The following is a 19,198-nucleotide window of genomic DNA, read 5'->3' as shown; positions in this document are numbered from 1 at the left end:
ACGTTTCGCCTCCTCCTACTACAAGAGCTTGCTGCAGACTTGGCAGCGGCTGACTCTGGAGCGCTCCTGACCTCCCTTCAGGGTCTCCTGCTCCGGCGAGTACAGAAACTCCTCGTTGGGGCTCACGGTGGTGAGCCAGAAGCTGTACTTGTTGGCGAAGTAGTGGCAGGTGCCCTTGGCCCCGTTGCACTCGATGAACGGCGTCGCGCGGAAATCCTCCAGGCAGGAGCCGGGAGACACCAGGGACTGACCGCCGCCCTCAGCGCCGGCCGCTGTGTGCTGCAAAGAACAGATGTCCGAATAATTCAGTGGAGTTTATTCTTTATTCTTTCTACACAATGTGCAGACAAATGTCTATGTGACCAACTTATCCATGGTAGAAGCGCAAAAAAAAAACAAGAAAAGAGGACAAAATCAATTTAATCTCAGCAAGTGCACGTAAACAGGCGGGTTGCTTTTGAAATACACTAATTTCTACATTTATTAAAACTAAGAAAAGTACAGATTTTTTAAAATCCTAGTTTGACCAGTTGAGTTACACTCTAAAACGTGTCTAAATATTTGCAGAACTTCCCAATTACACCAGTCTGTGCATATTGTAATGCTCTGATCAAGATTTTTGGGTGTAGCTTATCCAACAATTTTTAATAACACTGTAGATCAAGTTTAGGTATAAAACAACAAAAAAAGATCACACAGGTGCTCGGGAACCTGTTGGATTTGCTGACAACAATTTGCTAAAATAAAGTTTATAGGATTTATAGAATCTGGACACGAAACATGGCAAAATAATCATGACAAACACACCTGCTGCTGCTCTCTATAAGAGCAGCGCCCTGAAGTTTTAGCATGTAATAATTAAAAAATACAGCAGTGAAAGAACAAATCAGTAATGACAGATGTAGGCATACGTATTTCAGTGAAGAAAAATAAGACAAAAATAGAAACTCTGCATTTTTAAACTACCTTGGTGGCCATTTGAGTACAGGTTTCTGAGTTAACGAGATGCACTTGAATGCATCATGAAGTCCCTGTCGGCACCAAGACGCTTTGCAGAACAAAATTATATAGATATTTGAGTTTAGGATGTACGTAAATGACAAAAACATGGAGGAGCAGAATTTTTTTTAATCACGTGATGATTTTAGTACAAACATTTACGTGACAGGGTGGCGGAGAGCCTTCTGAAATTTACCCACATCTGGTGATTGGTGGGTGTTAATTTCAGACCCTGCAGCTTCATCATTTGATTCCCCTCTACAGAGACCATCGATCAAACTATTTAGAACGAATACTAAAACGATCGGTGACAAATCAGTTGAGCTCCCGTAATATTTTGGCATTTGGTTGAACCGCTGCAGTCCAGAGAACACACAAGACATTATTATGAGAAGCTGTCAGTTCAGTTTACCATGAGGAAGGAGTATCCTATCCAGAGACTCCTCCAGCCGGGAGGACAGGTGGGGATGGTCATGTCCTGACTGTGGACCGCCACGGCCTGAGACGGAGCCTCACACACAGAACACCTGCAGGGAAAGAGCTTTACTAAAAATATGTGCAGGTGACTTCATCGTTAATAGAGCCGAGCCAAAGACAGCGTGCCGTACCTGCTGATGTAAGGCTGTATCTGCACCTCAGACACGGGCATCATGGGTATGGACGCGGTCGTGGAGAGCCAGTAGGATTTGTCGTTGCGGCTGGCGTAGTAGCACACCTCGTTGGGGGAGCAGTAGAGGAAGGGGATGGTGCTGAACCTGGGGAGGCAGGAGCCGGGTTGACCTGCAGAGACACAGAGAGGAGAGACGAGATGTGATCTCATGTTCGCAGTTAAAGGAAAAAGAAAAATTATCTTCTCAGCTTTTTTTGTTTTGTTTTACAGTGTAATAAAAACTAAACTAAACATTTTTAAACAAGAAAAACTAAACTGAAATGAGGAAATGAAAAACAAAAAAATAATGAAAAATACAAAAACATGATAACTCTGCTTCACAGCCGCGTAACGAGACGGTTTTAAAGTGTTTCCGTACCGAGGTCCTGGTTGTGTGCCTTCTCCTGTCCCTCCACGTACAGCAGACTGTATCCGTCCCACAGCTTGGCCATGCCCTGAGGACACATGGGGACCTGGGAGTCCTGGCTGTGCTTTACCAGGGTGTAGCCGATGCCGTGACTGCGGCCGACGCTGCCGGGAACGCCGGGACGACCGGCCGCACCGGGAAGGCCTGAAGGACGAGGGACAGACAGACAGAGGTTAGTGAAGTTTGCATTAAAGGTTATTAGTCTCTCGTCAGTTTTCTTCTGTAGTTGTAACTGTGCTGTCAGTACAAAAAAAATTCCCAAAAACACATTTAAAAACAAGACTAAACTATAAACACGAAAAAGGCAAAGTTTTGGGCCCAACTCAAACTTTTAAAGAAGTTTTACCAACTAATTATCTTAAGTTAAAATAATTTATTTATCTTCATTAGATGAACCTTTTGAGTTTTAGAAACGCCAAAAAATCAAATTACTGAGTAAACCTGTTGAAGTGAAAGTGAAGAATAGTTCATAATTTAATATTTTTCAGTTAAAACCATCTTATTTTCATGAGGTTCGCATCTTAACCTTTATAAATCCGCACTGACGGGTGAATATGTAATGATGTTCATGATCTGAGGCTATAATTTTCATTTTGTTACTTCAGAGGCAAAAAAGTTTGTAAATAACCTTCATCTTTGACAGACAGAGACCACTGACCTTGTTCTCCAGTGGGTCCGGGGAAACCAGGGGGTCCGGCGTCACCGGTGGCTCCAGGAAGACCAGGAGATCCAGTCCTGCCAAGTTTACCCATAGAACCGGGACGACCCTTCGCACCTGCAGGAGAGTAATTTACACAGCCTTTTATTTCTATTCCTATTTCAGATTTAAGCACACGAGATGAACTGTTTGTTACAACTTTAAGGCCTTTATATACATGTTATATATTTCGTTGGACCACCGTGGCATTGTTTCGAAAAACTTATGCAATGTCACAACATTTATTTCTGTAAAGTCACATCCCAAAGGTTCTGAGTGGGGTTCAGGTCTGAAACAGAGGAACATCTTTTCCACGACCACAGGATGTGTCTTCTGACATCGTTTAAGAAATGAGAAGCTGCTTATTGCATCAGTTAGAGTTCAATAACTTGTTACCGGCTGAAACTTATTGATCACTGCCGTAATTATCCAATGGGAAGATTTTGACCAGGCAGTGTTCATTTTACACCAGAGGAGGGTTTTCTGTGTGCCTCTCTTAAAGGGGTTTGAGTGAAACCTTTCACAGATGGTTCTAGGTTTAACCCCTTTATGTTTAGTTTGAGGTAGAACTCTCTGAAAGGGTTCAAAGTGGAACCAAAGAACCTCTATATTTCTGAGAGTGTATTGTTCTTTCTTAAAGAGGTCAGTACTTATAGTTTTATGGTAAAAAAAAAGAAGCTGACCGTCAGCCGTTAACATGTTAAAGATCATTTATTCTTTCACTACTCACCTGTGCGTCCGGACAGTCCAGGCTGACCGGGTTCTCCGGGGAAACCGGAGGCGCCGCTTTCACCAGGGAAGCCCATTTCTCCGAAGGGTCTCTGGAAGTCGGTCGGCGGCAGAGTGATTCCTGGTAAACCCTTACGACCGGGACGTCCTGGAGAGGAGGGGACGGAGGACGGGTGGAGGGAAAATAAATGTGTGAGTAGAAAAAAGAAGGAATAGTGGTAGAAGAGTGAACCATCACAATCCACTTAAGAAGTTCTTCCTGTGGAAAGCTTTCGTACCTTGCAATCCCTTAGGTCCTTTGAGTCCATAGTAACCAGATTCACCAGCGAAACCCTTCAGTCCAGGACCTCCGCTGTAGCCAGTCTCACCACGTTCTCCTGAAAAGCAAAAATCCAGAGTTTGACTTTATTTGTTCAGAAACGTTTGGGCGTATTTTTGTTCGTCGCCTGTACGGAGATCCACTTCACCTTTGAAACCGGGGCTGCCAGGAAGTCCGGAGCCTCCGGAGCCCCCCGACTCTCCTTTCCTGCCGGGGGAGCCGGGGAAACCTGGGAGCCCAGAGTCACCTCTGTCTCCCTGGGCTGTGCCTGGACCAGGCGGCCCGGGAGGACCTGGAGGACCTTGGAAACCTGGAGGAGAGAGGAGCACGTTAGAGGGTTAGAGGGTTAGCAGGAGGAGAGGACAAGAAAAGAAGGGAAGGAATAGACAGAGTAAAGGCAAGAAGAGAGGAAAGGAAGGGAAAGAAGATAGGAAAAGGGAGTTAAGCAAGGAAAAGAAATGAGAAAGGAAACTGGTTTGAAAAAAGGAAAGAGCTGGAAGTTAAATTGAGGAAATGTTCTTACCATACTCTCCATCCAGTCCAGGGAGGCCGGGGTCTCCCAGCGGTCCAGGAATATCCGACCCCACAGTCGCACCAGGAGGACCAGGTCGACCAGGGAACCCTGGGAGTCCAGGACCACCTGACACGCACAAACGAACCAGCAGTCATTATCATTATTTTGACAGTAGAACATTTTATTTACATTTAATCTGAAACTTTAAAAGTCTCACCTGATGCTCCCCTCTCTCCCTTCGCTCCAGGGTAACCTGGACCTCCGGGGTAGGAGACGCCTCTCTCTCCCTTCGCCCCCGGAATACCAGGGGCACCTGGGCGACCTCCTCCGCTCCCACCTGGACAGAAAAACAACAAAACATTCAGCAATTCATCTTCAACATCAGCAAACTGCAGCAGTTAGAAATCTATTATCAATTATTGCATTTTGTCTCTGTGTATATTTGGCGGTCTGTACATATTTTTATACACCTTGTTATATTTTTATATTTTCTTTTGTAATTGCACTGTGCAGTATATATTTTCTATGCTTGAAAGGAGCATCTGTAACATGAAGAATTCCTCCCTGGGATCATTGTGACCCTGTGCTTTAGATTTATGCTTCATTTTTGGAGTTTGGATTTTTGCCTTCTTCTAATTTATTTGCTTTTTTTGGATTCATCTTTGGTTTTTTGGTTTTCTTAATTTCAGACCAGTGTGTAACGGGAACATCTTTATTTACGACTGACTGTTCTGCCTGCAGGATGCTGGTTACAACTTCCACAGACCGCCAAGCCTCTTCTGTCGAAACTTAATTCCAGTACAACACATGACAGAGAATACAAGAGAAACCCTAAAAATATTTCGTCTCAAAGCGGAAACAAACTCGACCAGCTAATCATCACTGTGATCGCTGTCTATCTATCAGCTTTGTTTAAAATGGATCAACTCTCTTCACGCGGTAGAAAAACAGCTGCAATCTGTAAAATAAGTGTGTGTCATGAGGTCCTTGCCTGGTGTTCCGGAGAGTCCTTTAGGTCCGCCAAGGCCGTTCAGTCCATCCAGACCGGGGGGTCCAGGCAGACCTGCAAAACCACCAAACAGTGAGTGTTCCTTCGCCGTTTCCTGTTGTTGTGTCACCGCGTAAGTAAGGAGAACTGGTTAAATGTGTGTGAATTCCAGTGGAAAAGCACAAGGCGTTCCCATGTGGCGGGAGATTTGGCTGGAAGTGTTTCATTCTTTACATAGTAAACTCATGTTTCTCTCACCTTTGGCTCCAGGACCTCCAGGACCTCCGGGCAGACCAGGAGACCCATCTGGTCCGCTTCTTCCTGGGTAGCCAGGCTGGCCCTTTGGCCCGGGGAAACCAGGGGAGCCTGCAGAGGAGGACACGAGGGAAATGCGTCACTATCTGACTCACACTCTCTCTGGTATCTGAAGGAAATGAGAGGTTTGTTTTTCACGGTGGCGATCTCTCTCTCTCTCTCCCTCTCACCCATTATTCCAGGCCGTCCTCCTTCACCAGGAGCTCCTTTTGCACCAGGGAAACCTGAAGATCCTGGGAAACCGTTGTCACCGGGGGCGCCGTCATTACCACGACCACCTGCGGAGAGACAATCGGTCTGGTAGGTAAGACAACTTTTAGAGCTGTATTAGATGTTTTTTTAGGGTCACTGTAATGTTTTTAATAGTGCAAATTTATGATAAAAAACACAGAAATTTACCAAAAAAATACTTGGATATGTCCTGAAATTAGTGAGAAAAAACTGGTGTGTGATATTTATGTCAAATATGTTTTGTGTGTCAAAAAGCTACTTAAGTTTGAATCAGCATAAATAAGTTAATAAAAATAAAACTGACATGTTAGATGATGCATTTGTTTCTTAAAAAGATCAATAAATTGTGAGATGGATTGTGGGTTTTATCCATCTTCCTGTCTGACAGACCCACAGCTGGTCATTCCAGAATAAACATGTTGAGGTAAGAGGTGGCTGGTTTTATACCAAGTCTTACCTGGGAAACCTGAATCTCCTGGCTTGCCTTTAAGTCCTGGAGCTCCAGGATAACCATAACTATCTCCAGGTTGACCTTAGGAACAAAACATGTGGATCAGTGCATGGATTTATGCATTAAATTGTGTTTTCGGTGATATTTACACCTACCTTTACCACCAGGCCGACCAAATTCTCCAGGGTTGCCGGGGGCGCCAGGTGCTCCATCATCGCCCTGAGAGAAACCATCAGAACTTGAATCTCACTGAGCTGCACGTTTCCGTTTGTTAGTGTGTGTGTGTGTGTGTGTGTTTTCTTACCCTCGTTCCAGATGTGCCGGGGAATCCCATAATTCCAGCTTCTCCTTTTGGTCCGGGGAAACCTGGAGCTCCCGGTCGCCCGGGAAACCCAGGCTGGCCGGGCTGTCCTTTACTCTGCTCAGCAAAACCGGGAAGTCCGGGCAGACCCTGACGACCAGGCAGACCTGGCAGACCTTTGTCACCTGAAACCAGACGCCGAGCGGAAACACCAGAATGAACTCGTCAGAAATTTTTTTTCTAATTACATTCACTCAAGACTTAACTTAAAGCCAAAGATGGCAGGGCATCTTTGGTTCTTCCCAGTCAACTGAGAGCTGCCCTACAGATATACAACAATTTCATCCGCCTATCTGGGAGCCATTTTTCACTCATCTGGACGAGGCTGGGGCTGAAATGAACAGGAAATACCTCTGGGTCCAGGGAAGCCGGGAAGGCCGCCGCCTCCATAGGTTCCGGGTTCTCCTTTCTCCAAAAACTCTACTCTGACAGGAGGAGAGGGTATGCCGGGCAGACCAGGATATCCTCTTTCACCTGCGGAGGGGAAACCACAGCGTTGTGACACGATAGGCTCTACTCGACCATCTCCTGGCCTTCATGTATTCTTGTAACGCCGCCTTCCAGAGCCAGAAGCGATTCTGAACGGATCATGAAGTGCTGCGACTCCTTACCTTTCGATCCGGGGTATCCGGGGCCGCCGGTGAGTCCGTCTCTTCCGGACCCTCCGGCCTCTCCTTTGCCTCCGGGAAACCCTGGAGATCCGGGACGACCTGGTAGTCCAGGGAAGCCCATGAGTCCTGGGAAACCGGTCTCACCTGTGGATGCACAGACACAGAGACTCAAACGCTGTCTCCACTAAAAAATACATTTAATATATCAAAATACAGAAGAAAAACTGTTGCTGTCCCTGTAAGGAAATGTTAGGATATTAACTGTGATGATAATCAGCAGCTCTAACGTACCCTTCCTTCCCGGTATTCCTGGAATTCCCTCTCTAGTTCCTGGTCCAGGAGGTCCGGGGGGTCCCCTTGGGCCTGGTGAACCAGGGGTGCCGGGCAGTCCTGGGGTTCCCTTCATTCCAGCAGGGCCGGGGAAACCTGGGTCTCCTCGTTCTCCCTTACGACCAGGGAAACCTGGAGGTGGACGGATGATGACACGCAAAAGAAAGACACACAGAGATGTAGTCAGATATACTGGTCACAAAGGAAATAAGTGCAAAATATATCTCACTAAAACAGAAACAAAAAATATAATAATATGAATATAAAGTGAATAAAATAACCTCACTGAAAGACAAACTTACCTTTCTTTTTTATAATAAATTAACTTACCTCAAACACAAGAAAATGAATTCATGAATTACACAATAATAACACACACACACACACAATTTGGCAAAAAGCAAACAACAATGTAAAAACACACGTTCCATTACATTGTTTCATTGCCTTGTTAAGGCTGCAATTGCACTTAGATTGTGGAGGTCATGACTGAACAGATGCAGAAGCACACTGTGGCTGATTTCAGGTGCATGTAGGGATTTAAAATGTTCAGACATTTGCTGGATCAAATCTCTAATTATGCTGTACTGATTTATTCAAATATGGAAGAAAGTCAAGTGCAATTCCAGAGTGAATTAGAGAGGTTCAACCGCCTAATGTTTGTTTGTCCTACAGGATAGCATACTACCTACTGCTTCTTAAAAAGAGAACCCATTTTCAACACATCCATGCAGCTAAATTGGACATATTTGTCTCTAATCTGGAAGAAAGCAGGGATGAGTTGAAGAGTTCTTTTTAAGGGTGTAGAAAATGCCACTACTGTCATCGATGCAGTGACACTGACTGTGTTTACATGCACAATAAATTTCAAGGATCATGTTAAGACTTAAGATATTCCTTATTAGGCGTTATTCCAAATGCAGCATTTTCTGAATAAGACAAGGAACACGCTGATATTCAGGTTTTAGGAGCATCCTTTGGACATGTAAACGGTAAGGTTGTGACAATATGTTTATCCCCATTCCATAATAATTACAGTTTGCAACAGATATTCTCTTGCATGTTTATCTCTGTACCTGCATGCAAAGCAACTAGCCAACATTTTACAAGGTTGGGGTAGAGATGCAAAATAAAAGCACACATTTCTGGTGGGAAGAATTGCAAGGTCGACCTTTTCAAGAAGTCGGATGAGCGAATGGAAGAGGGAGGCTGTGTTTACACTGTAAAAATATCCTGTTTTAATGTAAAGAGGCTCCATTCGTTCCAATATACCGTAACTGGATTATGCACAACCGCATGTAAACAGGAATATTAAACAGCTTAGTAGGAATATTGCCTTTTTTAAAACAAGGGCGATATTTTGTGCATGTAAACAAAGTCACTGTTAAACAGCATTTGTGCCAAAACCTGTAGCTGCCACACAAGCCTATTGCAATTAATGCAATAAACACAGATTGCACTTCAAGATGTAATTGAACTACAAGGGTTAGTACTGGCTACAAAAATAAAACCAAACATCAGCAGTCACATTTCTTCAGAGAACGTTCTGTTTCTGAATCTCTTACAGCTAAAATGTCCATCTTTAACCCACTGATCTAACCTTTAACTGAGTTTTTATTTTTGTTTAATCACCTGAGTATGAGGCCTCAGTCGGGTGTGATGCATTCAAATGCTGTCGTTCGAACACGTGAATGAATGTATATTTTTAAAAAACGTTTCTCACCGACCGTGCATTGTGACTGGAGTGGAGATAATCAGCAAGTGCTTATAATCACAACCACAATATGAATCATATATTCTGCCTTGTTTATTCAGTTTAATTAGGAAGCAACTGGAAGTCTTCAGTATTTTTCTGTTAGGCAGCTGAATTTGCATGCATGAGCTACTAGATAGATTATCTATCTTGTGCAAGTTATCTTCACAGCATACTACAGTGAAAAGGAATAACTGGTTGGCTCAAATTAAGGAAAACTGGAAACCATTTTAATTATTTGCAAAGTGTGTATGATGAAATATGCAAAACCAAGTGTGCAGTTCTTAAATGAACGAAACTCGGTTAACTTCCGCATGATAATTTGACACATTTTACTGTATTTTCATGAAAAACATTGGTGGATTTACTGAATTTGTTTAGAGGAGATCACCTTATGACTGACTGCCAGCAAATGGATCAAATTCTGGATGGAGATGGACATTTTTTGCTGCACAGATGAGAAAAGAAGAGCGGACAGACGCTTCGGGGAACACTGCAGTTAAAGCCTTTGGTCTAATGCATGAATAGCAGAAAGATGGAGGGATGGAAGCGATGGCTGGGTGGGTGGATGATGGATGGAGGGGTGGAGGAGAGAGTGTCTCACCTTGGCAGCCTATAGCGAATGACCCAACACCAAGAAAAGGATGGAGTGATGAGAGGATGGATGGAGATAATGGTGGTGGTGTGCAGGAAGGAGGAAAGGAGGAAGGAACACAGGACAAAGAGAAATACAAAAGAGGAGAAGAAGAAGACATTCTTTTGGGTGATGCAGGGTTTAAATAAACAACATGAACAACTGTGGTGTCTGATTCGTAAATGGAGGAAGAAATACAGTGAAAAGACGGGAGGAATGAACCAACACTGGTAAAAGTGAAGGGATGAGAAGTGAAAGACAATATGCCAAAATCAAACTATTTAACATTTGTTCTTCCTTTACTATAATTCAGGCTGTAAATGTCATGATCTCACAAATATAGAAGATCTAAACTCCTATAAACTTAAACAGAAGTTTGGTTAGATATGTGGTGAAACACTGACGGGACTGATGGATCTTTTCCCTCACCTGGTGATCCGCTCGGTCCCCTGCTGCCAGCAGGTCCACGCTCGCCAGTTATGCCACCTGTCGGCACGCCTGGAGGTCCAGCCTCACCGGGACGACCAGGAAAACCGGTGTCTCCACGCTCTCCCTTCTGTCCAGGAACACCGAAACGTCCGTCACCACCTGACAGAGCAAGATGGGGGGGGGGGAAATCTGTTACTGCTGCTGGTTCTACTTCTGTTTCCGCTACTTCTGCCACACACACAATCTATCAGACCCACCAGGCAATCCGGGTCCTCCCGGTGTCCCGGGCTGGCCCTTGTCTCCAGGGAGTCCTGGTAAACCGTCCCGTCCTGATGGTCCAGATGTGGCTCCCAGTACGTCTCCAGGCTGGCCCTTGGCTCCAGGACGCCCCGAACCACCATCTTTCCCCCTGTTTCCATCAAAACTCGATCCTGGGGCACCTGGAATTCCAGAGTCGCCTCTGGGTCCGGGGAAACCTGCACGGACGATACGGATGAGGCGATTGAGACAGCTGGAATCAATAGCAAGGTCATAAAATTGTCTCTGGGTCCCTAATGTGAGAGTATCTTCAGTCAATAAATTACTGATTACTGAAACAGCTTGTTTGAGCATGAAGAAAATGCAACATTATAATGTTAGAGTAGAGTAGAAACAGTCCAGAGACAGACCACCGTGCAGGGTTACCTTGTGGCCCAGGCAGGCCTCCAAAACCGGGGTCTCCTCTCTCTCCTTTGGCGCCATCAAACCCTGGACGTCCAGGGCCTCCTGGGAGACCTGGCTGACCTTTGGAACCTGACAGGCGCAGACAGGTATGACTTCAATTACGAGTGTAATTCATTTTGTTCAAATTGTGATTTTAAAGTGGTAACCAACACATTACAAAAACACCAAAACACTTTCATTATCAAACTCAATAATGCTTCAACACAGAGAAACATCTGAAGCACAATAACGTATCTTCATATCTTTTAAAAACAGGACGACAGCAAGAATTGATCGGTGCGTCAGATATAAGAAATGAAAACAATAAAAAAGGTAAAAAAAAATAAAATGAGAAAAAGCACTGTGAAACGTTTGCTGAATAGTACCTGGTCGTCCAGGAATACCGGGGTAACCGGGGTCTCCATTCTCACCAGGTACGGTGCAAGGTAACACTTGGCCTGGTAGCAGTCACACAGAGGTTAGCAAACAAACTTCATAAACTTTAACAGACATACAGTGAAGACACTTGGATACACAACAGAAACATTAACTTCTCTCACTAAGTCCTACCAGACCTGGTCCAAATACAATTTACAAACGTTTGTGTGGTTTCCATAGAAACCCCGAGAGGAAAATAAGAAAAAAAAATTGGTGATCCGTTTTCTAAGTTTATGAAAAACAGATGAGAAAAGGGAGGTTTTGTCAGGATCAATAAATAAAAAAATAAAAAATAAATCCACTTGCCTCTCGGAGCGTAGGATCCATCTTCTTGACAAAAACTCAAAAACAAATGTTTGTACTTGAATTGCCAAATTGGGACAAAGTTCATCCATCACAGAATACTGTTTGAAAATCTGTATTTGATCCAGATCTGAATTACAATAAATACAAACAAAATCAGAGATGTGCTAGATCTAAGCTACTGCTCCATTATTCTAAGCTATTGAGAGCTAGAAAAAAAACACTGAGTGCAGGTTATACTAATACAACGTAATAATAACTAACATAATACTGTACTTTTACACTATACTATACTTTTTTAATAAACATTCAGCCTAACAGTATAATTTCTGTGAATGTCTTGCGCAGCGTTGATTGTCTGTCGCCTCCATTCATGCCGTTACTGCTGTCAAATCAGAGACTTTCTCTGAGGTTAATCTGATTTTAATCATGAGAATTACTGAGTGTTGGAGGTTGGATGTCGTTAGTAGCAAATTCATCACAGCAAAGGGGCAGTTCAAAAAAAAAAAAAAAATGAGAGGATGATGAACAGACTAAAGAATTAGAAAAGTTATCAATTAAATTTTGTGTTTGGGGATCAGTCATATTATTTCCATTATGCCCCCCCTCCCCGACCCTCACTGGTTAAAAGCACTTAGCAGAGGCAGGGCTTGAAAACATGCGCCAGGCTTCAGCAGCTTTGATTGGAGGAAGAGGAGAGAACGACCAGCTGCGGCTGTCCAACGACTGGACGTTTGAAAAACGTGGTGTTTCTCTGAAACTCGACTGTCAATCATCGACTGACCCCGCCAGAGTGGAATCCCTGAAGACGCAGGGAGCGAGAGGCTTCCATCGGCTCCGTCATGAACAAATGATTGACAGTGAGCTGTTTTCAGATTGTAAAAAACTACATCTCCCAGATGTACTTGCTCAGCAGTGTGGGCTACTGATCAGTCGAGCCATTACAGATTCCACTTCAACTATTTAATGTCTACCAATCATTCATTCTCAATCACCAGAGACTTTTCTCTGACTAAGATTAATCAGGTGTTCACAGTGCAAACAATGGATCAACTGACCCGCCCCTTTTTGCTCTGTGCTCCAATAACAGTTGAGCTAATTTGGTACCCAGCAGAACATCTGTCAGCTTTATTTATGCTACACACTGGGCTTATCTATAAAATAAACTTTGAAGATGGTTGACAGTTGTTGTTGGGTAGAAGCATCATATAGTCACATCATATGTTAGCTAATGTTAGCTAAATGCTAGCTAACTGGTTAATGATTGATGTAGATCAGCTAGTGTTTTACAAACATAAGCTATCAAATGTAACTAGCTAGGTAATGATGGATATCAGTTTGATTAAAGGAGACATATATTCACATCTTAAGTTAGCTGATGTTAACAAAATGCAAGCTAACTAGCTAGTCAATTTAATCATTAACCAGCTAGTTAGCTTGTATTTTGCTAACTCACACTGTGACTACATAAGTAGCTTTTACGGGTCTCAGCAACATCATTTTCCTATCATTAGCTTTGTTTTATTTTATTGTATTAGCTATTCATATATTAAGTTAGCTAATATTAGCAAAATGCTAGCTAACTGGCTAACAAAGGAGTAGATTAGTTAGTGTTTTACAAGCATTAGCTATCTGATGTAACTAGAGAGATATCATTTGTTCTAGATGTGACTACATGTTGCTTTTTTACAGGTTCCCCCAGTTACATCTTTTAACCATCTTCAAAGTTTTGTTTTCTTTTCAACATAAACAAGCCTAGCACATAGCAAATCTAAGAACAGGAAATGGAAAAGGAGAAAGTTGACTGCGGTTCCAAAAGAGGCAGCGTGTTGTAAAAAACGTGATCGGAGGTCCTCCATGCACCCATCAGAATTTAAAAATACAATAATCCAATTTTAAATCTTTTGGTTTGTTTGCTAGTTGAGTTTTTGAGTATTTAACTCTTATTAATTTATTTTTCTGACACGCTTATTCAATCATGTGATCTGTCGATCAGGTTGCTTGCATTGTGAACACATAATAAGTTAGTATGTGGTTAAAGTTGGCCCAAACCCTGAGTAGCACTGTTTACTTCTGTCTAATGAAGTCTCTAATGTCTTTACCTCTTCGTCAGGCAGGTGAACATGAGTAAATCTTGCCTGTAGTTGGTGTAATCTGCCGCTCTATCGTTTCATAAGTGGTCCACTTTGCTTGAGAGATATTTAACGAATCCACCAGTTTCTGTGCTGCCTGAAAACCAAAGCTACAACTCTGTCCCAGGCTCGTTACTCTGGCTGGTGGATGAAAAAGTTAGTTACCCACCCGTTCCCTCTCCGGCGTCATTAACCCCTCCACAGCTGATTTCACCTGGACAGATACACATGCACAAGGACGGTCAGAGAGATGGAGGGATGGATGGATGGAGAGACAGAGGAGAGACAGAGAGAGAGACAGACAGACAGAGAGAGAGAGAGATGTAGAAGATGGCAGCATACAAAGCCAGTCAGGGTCATTTGCATGCGCCAATAAAGCAATTAAATTTCTTTTTCATCAACAGGTATCAGCAAATCAGCAATCAGTTCCATTCAATTAATCAAAGGCTCATTCAGTTAAGGCAAAAGCAAATTGAAACAATTGCTTTAATGTAAAAACAGGTTATTCCACTCAACGAGACGAGAGAGATGCAACAAAACGTTGTCAAATTTCAGCCAAAAGTGTATTAAATTCTCATTTTCTCTCATCTCATGTGAGTAACAATAACCGTCATATTATTAAGAGCAAAATGAATCAGTTGTTTAGCATTAGCATCACGGTATGAGAGCACACATTCATACTGAGGATGAGTGGCCAGCTGCTGCTGAGGAAGACTTTGTGTCCTTTAGTCTCAGAGAAGAAGAACGGAGTTGTGGAGGTCTAAAGGAGAACTCTGGTGTCATGTGGTTAGTTTACATTATGATATTTGAAATTTACTTTGGTTCTAGCTAATGAGGTTTTTTCTCGTAACTTTGTGACTTTAATCTTACAAGACGTCACAATTTATTTAAATTAAATCTCAGAAAATTTCACATTTTTCTCAGTTTTTTCCTGTAAATTTGTGAGCTTTCTTTTTCTCGTAAATTACTTAAATCTCAAAAAATGTCCAAGGGTTTATTTTGCAAATTTATGACTTTATTATCTGAAAGAATATTCTTGTTTTTTCTTACAAATTTATCACTTTAATCTCACAGAAAATCCACATTTATTTGCAAATTTATTACTTTATAATCTAAGGGAACATTTTCTTGCAAATTCATGTTTTTTCTCATAAATTTCTCACTTAAATCTAAGAAAATATCCAAGATTTTTATGACGTTATAATTTAAGAGAATATTTGAGTTTTTTTTTAGAGAAAATAAGATAATATCTACAGTGAGCTTCACATCAGCAACTCAAATAGAAAGTAAAAACACCAGCAGTGTCCTTTGAAAAGTGACTCATTTAAATAATTAACTGATTAGTAAATAATAATTTGGATTTTCTCACTTCCTCTGAGACTAAACAAGCACAATAGCTGTTGAGCAATCAGCATTAAAATCTTATCATTGTGCGTCAATCAGTCAACTACCGAAGCAGTTTATGGATTATAGATTATTGGCTGCAGAAGAGATGTATAAGCACATTAATGGAGACCATTAATCATGGAGTTAACAGCTTGCTGCTGCAGCCGAGGCATGAAGGGCAGGAGAGAAAATCTAACATGAGCCACGTTGTCCCTTCAGGTCCTGGACAGTTTGGCTGCTGGTTGTCCCCTACGAATGTCCTCTAATGGTTTAGGGAGTTAGGATGAGGTTGCTATGGTAACTACAGGACAGAGAGGATGGACAGTGATCGGATGGGATGGATGTATGGTCTGTGGTTTCACCCTGCGGGGGAGAATACGGCATGACATCCATGCGCACACACACACACACACACACTTTCCTTCTTATTCTCTCTCTCAGTCTCTCTCTCTCACACACACACACACACACACACACACACACACACACACTTTCCTTCTTATTCTCTCTCTCACAGTCTCTCTCTCACACACACACACACACACACACACACACACACACACACACACACACACACACACACACTTCCTTTCTTCTCCTTTCTTTAGCTTCCCTCGTTCTTTCCCCCTGGCATCACTTACCTCTCGGTCCAGGTAAGCCTGGCTGCCCTGGCAACCCAGGTATACCAGGTTCTCCGGCCTCTCCACGTAAGCCGGGCACTCCAACATAGCCAACACCGGGCTCACCAGGACCGCCGGGACGACCCTTACCACCTGGGAATCCTGGGAATCCTTTCTCTCCAACTGTGCCGAAGCCAGCATCGCCCTGGAGACGAGAAAAGGCCGTTTTAAAATCCTCATTTGTATAATTTCTTTTAAGAAACTGTTCAAACCTGTGGACGAAAACATCAAAATTAAAATCAACACAGCACTCACTGGGGGTCCAGGGGCTCCGGGGAAGCCAGGCAGTCCGTCTCTGCCAGGTTTTCCAGATTCACCTGTAGGTCCTCTGGGTCCGGTAGTGCCGAGCTCTCCTTTCACCCCCAAACCGAGGGTGGGGTAGTAAGACGCTCCCTTCTCTCCCTTACGACCGAAGAAGCCCGTCTCGCCAGCACGACCCTGCAGGAGGACAAAAATGACCACTGTGACTCTTGCACTCCTTCAGAAAAATAATATTTGTCAGCTAAAACAGCCAAAAGTGTGATGAAAGCTAACAGCAGGGTTGAGATGCTACTTACAGGAGGTCCCTGAACGCCATTGAAGCCGGGTGAACCGCTGTCACCTTGCTCACCCTTCCGTCCCGGAAAGCCAGGGGCGCCGCTGCTTCCAGGAGGTCCAGGTAACCCGGCCAACCCCGAGGTGCCTCCTCCAATGCAGGCACAGTCGCCGGGATCACCTGGAGGTTGGAAGAAATGGGACAACAAGAGAGACAGAAAGAGGAACAGAAGGATAGTAGGAAAGAAGATGAATGAAAAAGTGGAACATGGGAAGTCAAAATCAAAGTTAAGTGTCTTTATCACATACGAAGACAGATATCTTTACTTGTTGCTAAAATAGCTAACTGCTAAAAACTAAAAACACAAGCAGGCAACAGAACCAGACTCAGAAACCTCCCAGTGAACAGGACCAGTTCCCAGGACAATCACAACCTCTGAGACCGACAGGGAATACGCTGCTAAAGAGTGTCTCCTGATGGAAAGATAGCTTTACTTGTTGTTAAAGTAGCTAACTGCTAAAAGCAACAGGAGCCAACGGAACCAGACTTGGAACCCTCCCAGTGAACACACTGAGGATCCCTGGGATGAACACAAGCTCTGAGACCTACAAGGAATACACTGCTAAGGTCGTTTACAGTGTCTCTTGATGGAAAGATAGCTTTACTTGTTGCTAAAGTAGCTAACTGCTGACTGCAGCAGGCAATGGCAGCTCAGCAGGCTGGTGTTAGCGGGCAATGGAACTGAGCTTGACAGCCTCTCAGGGAACACAGCTGGTCTGTATTGAGATAATTTTCTTGTCGCCAAAGTAGCTAACTGCGATTAGCTCAGTTAGCCATGCAGCTAATGTTGACTGACTCAGCAGGAGTGCCAGGAGCCCTTTCTGCAACTTTAAAGGAGATAATCACTGAGCCCATTCTCTAGTTTGTGTATATATACATTGCATATATGTTCAAAAAGTTCAGAACATATGAACTCCAGCAGCAAGGCATCATGGTATTTTTTTTATGTGTGTGTGCGTGTGTGTGTGTACCTCTGAAGCCTTTGTATCCTGTGTTACCCGGCTCTCCTCTGGGTCCAGGCAGCCCAGGCTCTCCAGGGAAACTCGTGGGGACGCCTACGGGACCACCTGCAAACGCACACACACAAACACACGCGTTAGATCAATCTGGACCAATTAGATGTTAAAATGCAAAATTAGCCACAAAGTAGCAAAAAAAAACGACATATAAATTCTGCGACTTTTAGATTTCACACAGTTTGAAATTTAGCTGAACTGCACCGACTGATGTTACATATAAAACCAATGGGTATCTGTAACGTTCCCGTGTTGCTGGAACTTACTTTCTTTACAACTGACAGTTAAATGCTTATTGAATATAAACAATAATAATTTAAACCAGCAAAGTGCAAGTGCAGCTTAGTGTCACGGTGTGAAATCTGGATTAGTCTCTTTTGTTCAGCATGTAATATGAAAGAGTTTAGCTGCTCTTGCAAGGTGACAGATGCTTATATAAAAAATAAAAAAAAGCATCAACTTGTTTATATTGTATGAAAATATAAAACAGAATTGTCCGTAGCATGAACAGAATTCAGTGATTTTACATTGACCATAATGACTAAGGGGTACTTGCCACAAGCAGCATGCATAGGCTGTCGCAGTTTGTCATCTACACAAACAAAGGAAACAAACTGCTCACAACAACATCCCTGAATGGATGTTGATTCTAGACCTTATATACCGTGAACCAAGTTGTTTTGTTTTATCAGGTGAGTAGGGAATTTGTGAGGCCGTCAGAATGTAGTTCAAGGATGTCAAACACCTTAAAGGGATCAGACTTTTTGAAGTGGGGTTGTATGAGGTACTTATCCACATTCACTGTGTCAGCTACAGTAGATGGAGGTCGACATGCCCCCGGTTTCGGGAAGCAGTAGGAGTACTGGTGTAGGAAGCTAAGCATTGAACTGCTGTGGTCGGACTCAACAACAAAACATATTTTAGACACCTACGAAATTCAGTTTAAGTGTACACTATAGTTAAAATATTTTCACAACTTTACTTTGCCGTCAGACAGCTTTTTTCAGTGAGAAATCCTCGCTGTAGAAGCCAAAAATAACTCTCTCCATTGGCTATTTTAACTCGTAGAACACAGGAGTGACTGGTCTACGCTTCCTCGGTCTGTAAGTTTGTTTATGTTACTGTGTGACTTCTGCGTTTTAAAGAGATATGTTGGATTCACTACAGTCACACATTAACTATCGAGGCAGCTGTAGACCAAAAACCCCTATATTCTGCACGGTAAAAACACTGATTTCACCAATGGAGTCTGGTTAGTTTGAAGAGAGTGATATTTGGCTTATATAGCAGCAGTTTCCTGTCAGAAAGCATAGTAAAGCAGTGTAAATATATTGTAAATATGACCCTAAATGACCCTGTCCACAGCAGTACATTGCTTAGCTTCCTGCACCAGTATGCTGCTGGTGGAGGCTGGAGGCATGTCATCTTCCATCTACCGTACATAATACACTGACTACGGATAAGAAATACAACCTGACTTAAAATAATCCAAACTATCCCTTTAAATTA

At 43.1% G+C, this 19,198-nt stretch overlaps 1 protein-coding gene across 3 annotated transcripts in view; it reads right to left on the bottom strand.

Moving 5' to 3' along the window:
• Positions 1-19,198, bottom strand: part of col4a6 (collagen, type IV, alpha 6) — a 131,795-nt gene continuing 112,597 nt past the window's right edge. For 2 of the 3 annotated variants that reach the window (XM_084713201.1, XM_084713200.1), the window contains exons 21-48: positions 17,645-17,740; positions 16,636-16,793; positions 16,334-16,516; positions 16,040-16,223; positions 14,182-14,226; positions 11,526-11,597; positions 11,122-11,229; positions 10,695-10,913; positions 10,438-10,596; positions 7,583-7,753; positions 7,292-7,435; positions 7,032-7,154; positions 6,624-6,805; positions 6,475-6,538; positions 6,326-6,400; positions 5,808-5,915; positions 5,581-5,688; positions 5,326-5,397; positions 4,552-4,671; positions 4,344-4,460; positions 3,969-4,130; positions 3,780-3,878; positions 3,503-3,649; positions 2,734-2,850; positions 2,028-2,219; positions 1,608-1,779; positions 1,412-1,526; positions 1-279 (exon numbers count right to left, since the gene is read on the bottom strand). In XM_084713201.1, coding sequence (XP_084569327.1) covers positions 19-279; positions 1,412-1,526; positions 1,608-1,779; positions 2,028-2,219; positions 2,734-2,850; positions 3,503-3,649; positions 3,780-3,878; positions 3,969-4,130; positions 4,344-4,460; positions 4,552-4,671; positions 5,326-5,397; positions 5,581-5,688; positions 5,808-5,915; positions 6,326-6,400; positions 6,475-6,538; positions 6,624-6,805; positions 7,032-7,154; positions 7,292-7,435; positions 7,583-7,753; positions 10,438-10,596; positions 10,695-10,913; positions 11,122-11,229; positions 11,526-11,597; positions 14,182-14,226; positions 16,040-16,223; positions 16,334-16,516; positions 16,636-16,793; positions 17,645-17,740 — 3,773 coding nt within the window. In that variant the 3' untranslated portion in view covers positions 1-18. The remainder of the gene's footprint in view (positions 280-1,411; positions 1,527-1,607; positions 1,780-2,027; positions 2,220-2,733; positions 2,851-3,502; positions 3,650-3,779; positions 3,879-3,968; positions 4,131-4,343; positions 4,461-4,551; positions 4,672-5,325; positions 5,398-5,580; positions 5,689-5,807; positions 5,916-6,325; positions 6,401-6,474; positions 6,539-6,623; positions 6,806-7,031; positions 7,155-7,291; positions 7,436-7,582; positions 7,754-10,437; positions 10,597-10,694; positions 10,914-11,121; positions 11,230-11,525; positions 11,598-14,181; positions 14,227-16,039; positions 16,224-16,333; positions 16,517-16,635; positions 16,794-17,644; positions 17,741-19,198) is intronic. The other variant, XM_084713202.1, reaches the window with a different exon arrangement.

This window comes from Lutjanus erythropterus, chromosome 23, assembly GCF_056507025.1.
Source record: "Lutjanus erythropterus isolate fLutEry1 chromosome 23, fLutEry1.hap2, whole genome shotgun sequence".
NCBI lineage: Eukaryota > Metazoa > Chordata > Actinopteri > Lutjaniformes > Lutjanidae > Lutjanus > Lutjanus erythropterus.
The sequence above is the reverse complement of the archived record's forward strand: the minus strand, read 5'-3'. Positions and strand labels throughout refer to the sequence as shown.